The sequence below is a fragment of the Salmo trutta genome, chromosome 21, assembly GCF_901001165.1.
Source record: "Salmo trutta chromosome 21, fSalTru1.1, whole genome shotgun sequence".
NCBI classification, from domain to species: Eukaryota; Metazoa; Chordata; class Actinopteri; order Salmoniformes; family Salmonidae; genus Salmo; species Salmo trutta.
The window spans coordinates 47,635,682-47,643,392 of record NC_042977.1 but is presented as its reverse complement, the minus strand read 5'-3'; the positions used below and the strand labels follow the sequence as shown (position 1 = coordinate 47,643,392).

Genomic DNA, 7,711 nt, shown 5'->3' with positions numbered 1-7,711 from the left:
CTATATCTTACAGGTATAGAGTAAAGATATATCTATAATTTAGACTTATGAAGTGGGAAAAACTGTTGAATACAGTTGAATATAGTTAATATAGTTGACTACAGTTGACTACAGTTGAATACAGTTGAATATAGTTGAATATAGTTGACTACAGTTCAAAACAGTTGAATACAATTGAATATAGTTGAATACAGTTGACTACAGTTGATTACAGTTGAATATAGTTGAATATAGTTGACTACAGTTGATTACAGTTGAATATAGTTTAATATAGTTGACTACAGTTGAATATAGTTGAATATAGTTGAATACAACTGACTACAGTTGAATACAATTGACTACATAGCTAACATCTAAAAACATGAAACTGGCTCTAAACGGTTATGAGAACTGAAGTTCTCAGGAGGATTCTATCAGTATTTTTTTCTCCTTTGCACCCCAGTATCTCTACTTGCACATTCATCTTCTTCACATCTATCACTCCAGTGTTTAATTGCTTAATTGCAATTACTTCACAACTACAACCTATTTATTGCCTTACCTCCCTAATCTTACCTCATTTGCACTCACTGTATATAGATTTCTATTGTGATATTGACTGTATGTTTGTTTTACTCCATGTGTAACTCTGTGTTGTTGTTTGTGTCGTGCTGCTTTACTTTATCTTGGCCAGGTCGCAATTGTAAATGAGAACTTGCTCTCAATTTGCCTACCTGGCTAAATAAAGGTGAAAAAAATTTATTAAAAAGTATTGGGTCCTATTCACCCTCAAAAGAGAACACCTTTCAAAAGCATTTGGGAATTACAACAATCAAACAGAGCCTAAACTCAGTCACCAGATGTCATCTATCAGCCATGAGAACAGACACAGAGGATTGGAGATCCATGGATTTACCGTCAGATAGGATGAAGGGGTTGGAGGATTAAACCGTTGTGACAACCAATTAGAAGCCAGCTTTGACAGACCAGGAAGTTCTGAGAGGCTTTCGTCTGTCTCCATCACATCAACTCTAATCCTACACTTTTGTTCGAATGGAAATGTGTGTGTGTGCGTGCGTGCGTGCGTGTCTTACCTTAGATCCCTTCTCTCCTTGTCTTCCCTCAGTACCGGCTGGTCCAATGGGTCCCTGGGGAGGACAAACGACCCCACTCATCAGCTTGGTATACAGTTTACAACTTATTTTAATCATAGATGGTTAAAACAGTCTAAATGGTTTAGTATACATTTTTAATAGACTTAATAACTATTCATGATAACTGCTCGATAAGGTTAATAACCTTGACTAGAAGCAAAGCCAGCGTACAGCAGGTCAGATAGGGACAAAGCTACAGTAAATTAGCCTATAGTCTACTGGTAGTGTAGCTAAAGGATCTGAATAACTGCCTTCGAAGCAGGTTGTGGTTTAGCATCAGTGACCATAAACTGATGAAGGAGACTATCTAAACCCTGATATGGGTTATGGGCATCAATATGTGTTATTATAACTCAGATGAGCTTCATTGTGCTTCAATGACCTACAGACCTATATCTAATTGATATAAATGTACACAGAAGATCCCTCAAAATCCCTTACTTCAACATATAAATGGCTAATCAAGCACATAACTTCCCATTGGACATATGATTAACTGGTGAAATTTCTAGAATGGCCTGAGAATGAACAGAATGAACACACTTTGGGGCCTTTAAAGCTATGGCTAACGCTATGGCTAATGCTTTGGCTAACGCTATGGCTAAAGCTCTGGCTGACACTATGGCTAATGCTCTGGCTAACGCTATGGCCAAAGCTCTGGCTAACGCTATGGCTAAAGCTCTGGCTAACGCTATGGCTAACACTCTGGCTAACGCTCTGGCTAACACTATGGCTAAAGCTCTGGCTAACCCACATCCCCCACAGCAACTTGCCCAAGCCTCCCCATTTCTCCTTCACCCAAATCCAGATAGCTGATGTTCTGAAATAGCTGCAAAATCTGGACCCTTACAACTCAGCAGGGCTAGATAATCTGGACCGAAATTGTTGCAACCCCTATTACTAGCCTGTTCAACCACTCTTTCGTATCGTCTGAGATCCCCAAAGATTGGAAAGCTGCCGTGGTCATCCCCCTCTTCAAAGGGGGAGACACTCTAGACCCAAACTGCTACAGACCTATATCTATCCTACCCTGCCTTTCTAAGGTCTTCGAAAGCCAAGTTAACAAACAGATCACCGACTATTTTGAATTCCCCTATACCCTCTCCGCTATGCAATCTGGTTTCCGAGCTGGTCATGGGTGCACCTCAGCCACGCTCAAGGTCCTAAACGATATCATAACCACCATCAATAAGAGAAAATACTGTGCAGCTGTATTGTGCAGCTGTGCAGCTGTAATCACCAGTATCTTATCGGCAGACTCAACAGCCGGTTTCTCAAATGAGTTCAGTGTGTCAAATCAGAGGGCCTGTTGTCCGGACCTCTGGCGGTCTCTATGGGGGTGCCACAGGGTTCAATTCTCGGACTGACTCTTTTCTCTGTATACATCAATGATGTTGCTCTTTCTGCTGGTGAGTCTCTGATCCACCTCTATGCAGACGATATCATTCTGTATACTTCTGGCCCTTCTTTGGACACTGTGTTAACTAACCTCCAGATGAGCTTCAATACCTTACAACTCTCTTTCCGTGGCCTCCAACTGCTCTTAAATGCAAGTAACGACTAAATGCATGCTCTTCAACAGATCGCTGCCAGCACCTGCCCGCCCGTCCAGCATCACTACTCTGGACGGTTCTGACTTAGAATATGTAGACATCTACAAATACCTAGGTGTCTGGTATGACTGTAAACTCTCCTTCCAGATTCACATTAAGCATCTCCAATCCAAAATTAAATCTAGAATCGGCTTCCTATTTCGCAACAAAGCATCCTTCACTCATGCTGCCAAACATACCCTCGTAAAACTGACTATCCTACCGATCCTTGACTTCGGCGATGTCATTTACAAAATAGCCTCCAACACTCTACTCAGCAAACTGGATGCAGTCTATCACATTGCCATCCGTTTTGTCACCAAAGCCCCATATACTACCCACCACTGCGACCTGTATGCTCTCGTTGGCTGGCCCTCGCTTCATATTCAACGCCAAACCCACTGGCTCCAGGTCATCTATAAGTCTTTTCTAGGTAAAGTCCCGCCTTATCTCAGTTCACTGGTTACCATAGCAGCACCCACCCCTAGCACGCACTCCAGCAGGTGTATTTCACTGGTCACCCCCAAAGCCAATTCCTCGTTTGGCCGCCTTTCCTTCCAGTTCTCTGCTGCCAATGACTGGAATGAATTGCAAAAATCACTGAAGCTGGAGACTCATATCTCCCTCACTAACTTTAAGCACCAGCTGTCAGAGCAGCTCACAGATCACTGCACCTGTACATAGCCCATCTGTAAATAGCCCATACAACTACCTCATCCCCAAACTGTTATTTTTTTGCTCCTTTGCACCCCAGTATCTCTACTTGTACATTCATCTTCTGCACATCTATCACTCCAGTGTTTAATTGCAATTATAATTATTTCGCCACTATGGCCTATTTATTGCCTTACCTCCTTAATCTTACCTCATTTGCACACACTGTATATATACTTTTTTTCTTTTGTGTTATTGACTGTATGTTTGTTTATTCCATGTGTAACTCTGTGTTGTTGTTTGTGTAGCACTGCTTTGCTTTATCTTGGCCAGGTCGCAGTTGTAAACGAGAACTTGTTCTCAACTAGCCTACCTGGTTAAATAAAGGTGAAATAAAACATTTAAAACATTTAAAATAAATAACGCTATGGCTAAACCTCTGGCTAATGCTCTGGCTAACGCTATGGCTAAAGCTCTTGGTAACACTATGGCTAAAGCTATGGCTAGCGTTATGGCTAACACAATGGCTGATGATGGAACAGCTATTTACAGCATATACAGTTGAAGTCAGAAGTTTACATACACCTTAGCCAAATACATTTAAACTCAGTTTTTCACAATTCCTGACACATAATCCTTGTAAAAATTCCCTGTTTTAGGTCAGTTAGGATCACCACTTTATTTTAAGAATGTGAAGTGTCAGAATAATAGTAGAGAGAATGATTTATTTCAGCTTTTATTTCTTTCATCACATTCCCAGTGGGTCAGAAGTTTACATACACTCAATTAGTATTTGGTAGTATTGCCTTTAAATTGTTTAACTTGGGTCAAACGTTTCGGGTAGCCTTCCACAAGCTTCCCACAATAAGTTGGGTGAATTTTGGCCCATTCCTCCTGACAGAGCTGGTGTAACTGAGTCATGTTTGCAGTGGCTTCTTCCTTGCTGAGCGGCCTTTCAGGTTATGTCGATATAGAATTATTTTTACTGTGGATATAGATACTTTTGTACCTGTTTCCTCCAGCATCTTCACAAGGTCCTTTGCTGTTGTTCTGGGATTGATTTGCACTTTTCGCACCAAAGTATGTTCATCTCTAGGAGACAGAACGAGTCTCCTTCCTGAGCGGTATGACGGCTGCGTGGTCCCATGGTGTTTATATTTGCATACTATTGTTTGTACAGATGAATGTGGTACCTTCAGGCGTTTGGAAATTGGATGAACCAGGGATGAATCCCAAGGATGAACCAGACTTGTGGAGGTCTACACATTTTTTTCTGAGGTTTTGGATGATTTCTATTGATTTTCTCATGATGTCAAATTCATTTTCTGGAATTTTCCAAGCTGTTTAAAGGCACAGTCAACTTAGTGTATGTAAACTTCTGACCCACTGGAATTGTGATACAGTGAATTATAAGTGAAATAATCTGTCTGTAAACAATTGTTGGAAAAATTACTTGTGTCATGCACAAAGTAGATGTCCTAACCGACAATACATTTGTGGAGTGGTTGATACACGAGTTTTAATGACTCCAGCCTAAGTGTATGTAAACTTCCGACTTCAACTGTACATCCCCATTAGCACCCAGTGTTAATGACAAGCTGAGTTTAATATAGCTTCTATAGAATATATATCATAGTGCATCAACATATTGGGACTGTAAGGTGGTGTCATTTTAACTAGTTTAACACCATACATATTTAGTACCTGGCACTTTGTCTGTGAGCCATCATCATAAATCATTACAAGTGAAGGAAAACCTTTACACTAAATGCAGAAACACTCTGATTTGATGGTGTAGTAACATCCTTTCACTCTAAACACCAGTATGTTCCAATTGACTTTGACTTAAACTGAACTTTACATTTAAAAGAAAAGTTAAAGTCTGCATCACAAATATCACCCTATTCACTATACAGTGGACTACCTATGGGACCCTGGTCAAAAGTAGTGCACTACATAGGGAATAGAGTTCCATAGGGCTCTGGTCAAAAGTAGTGCACTACATAGGGAATAGGGCGCCATAGGGCTCTGGTCTAAAGTAGTGCACTACATAGGAAATAGTGTGCCATAGGGCTCTGGTCAGAAGTAGTGCACTACATAGGGAATAGGGTGCCATAGGGCTCTGGTCAGAAGTAGTGCACTACATAGGGAATAGGGTGCCATAGGGCTCTGGTCAGAAGTAGTGCACTACATAGGGAATAGGGTGCCATTTGGGACACATCCTTACTGTTGGCACCATGCAGTGCCAACCCGTCACTATTTGACAGCATTGGTGTAGTGGATTATAGTGTTTTACTGCTCTCCATTAAAGGTGATGGCTGTAGACGGGGCCAGGTTGTAAAAGTGTTACGTTGGTAAGAAACACCCTGGAATTCGTCCCAAATGGCATCCTATCCCTTATATAGTGTACTACTTATGGGCTCTGGTCAAAAGTAGTGCACTAAATAGGGAATAGTGTGCCCTTTGCGATGCATCCCTTATCTCATGTGGACAGGAGCAGTAGCAGACCCCAGAAGCAGATATGACATCTTGATATCCTAACTTTAGTGATTATTCCTTTCACGTCACGGTCAGACAAAGTAAAACAGATCGATAGTCTATTCCAAAAATAATCTATTCTTCAACCGTCTCTGAACGCTGGCTTGTCCAGAGACTTGTTCATTCAACACGTGGAAATCAGATCTGTATTGTAATGCATTGTATCTAATATTTCAATTCAGCAACAGCTATTCATTTTGGATGGTGATGAGTAACCCTGCCTCTAACCTGGAAATTGTGTTAGCTCTGTGAGTGAATGCTTAGGCTTTAGCTCAGAGGGCTAACACAGGTTTGTGGTGTGCAGGAGACCCAAGTTCGAACCCTGTCGGGGACACTCACCCTCTTGCCGGGAGGTCCTGGTGGCCCAGCTTCTCCAGAAGGACCAGATGGGCCCTGAAACAACACACAAAAGATCAACAACAACAACAGCAACACCAACAACAACCATAATCAACAACAACAGCAACATCAACAGCAACATCAACAACAACAGCAACACCAACAACAACATCATCAACAACAACAGCAACACCAACATCAACAACAACAGCAACACCAACAACAACATCATCAACAACAGCAGCAACAACAACAACAACAACAACAACATCAACAACAGTGAACCTACAGGCTGACCGGCCTCTCCGTCATCTCCCTTGTCTCCAGCCAAGCCATCCAATCCCTGAGGAGATACAACAGAAAGACAAGTCAGGATACTATCACTTTCTAACCTGATATAACAGTACTAGCTACAGTACTACCTGGTACAGTACAGTACTAGCTACAGTACTACCTGGTACAGTACAGTACTAGCTACAGTACTACCTGGTACAGTACAGTACTAGCTACAGTACTACCTGGTACAGTACAGTACTAGCTACAGTACTACCTGGTACAGTACAGTACAGCTACAGTCCTACCTGGTACAGTACAGTACTAGCTACAGTACAGCTACAGTACTACCTGGTACAGTACAGTACTAGCTACAGTACTAGCTACAGCACTACCTGGTACAGTACAGTACTAGCTACAGTACTAGCTACAGTACTACCTGGTACAGTACAGTACTAGCTACAGTACTACCTGGTACAGTACAGTACTAGCTACAGTACTACCTGGTACAGTACAGTACTAGCTACAGTACTACCTGGTACAGTACAGTACTAGCTACAGTACTACCTGGTACAGTACAGTACTAGCTACAGTACTACCTGGCACAGTACAGTACTAGCTACAGTACTACCTGGTACAGTACAGTACTAGCTACAGTACAGCTACAGTACTACCTGGCACAGTACAGTACTAGCTACAGTACAGCTACAGTACTACCTGGTACAGTACAGTACTAGCTACAGTACTACCTGGTACAGTACAGTACTAGCTACAGTACTACCTGGTACAGTACAGTACTAGCTACAGTACTACCTGGCACAGTACAGTACTAGCTACAGTACTACCTGGTACAGTACAGTACTAGCTACAGTACTACCTGGCACAGTACAGTACTAGCTACACTACTACCTGGCACAGTACAGTACTAGCTACAGTATTACCTGGTACAGTACAGTACTAGCTACAGTACTACCTGGCACAGTACAGTACTAGCTACACTACTACCTGGCACAGTACAGTACTAGCTACAGTACTAGCTACAGTACTACCTGGCACAGTACAGTACTAGCTACACTACTACCTGGCACAGTACAGTACTAGCTACACTACTACCTGGCACAGTACAGTACTAGCTACAGTACTAGCTACAGTACTACCTGGCACAGTACAGTACTAGCTACA

The 7,711-nt window shown here is 42.0% G+C and overlaps 1 protein-coding gene across 2 annotated transcripts in view; it reads right to left on the bottom strand.

Moving 5' to 3' along the window:
* LOC115157589 (collagen alpha-1(XI) chain) overlaps positions 1-7,711 on the bottom strand; it is a gene marked incomplete in the record, with an annotated part of 129,459 nt that overhangs the window by 11,343 nt on the left and 110,405 nt on the right. For both annotated transcript variants that reach the window (XM_029705972.1, XM_029705973.1), the window contains 3 exon segments: positions 1,074-1,127; positions 6,257-6,310; positions 6,546-6,599. In XM_029705972.1, the coding sequence (XP_029561832.1) occupies positions 1,074-1,127; positions 6,257-6,310; positions 6,546-6,599 (162 nt within the window).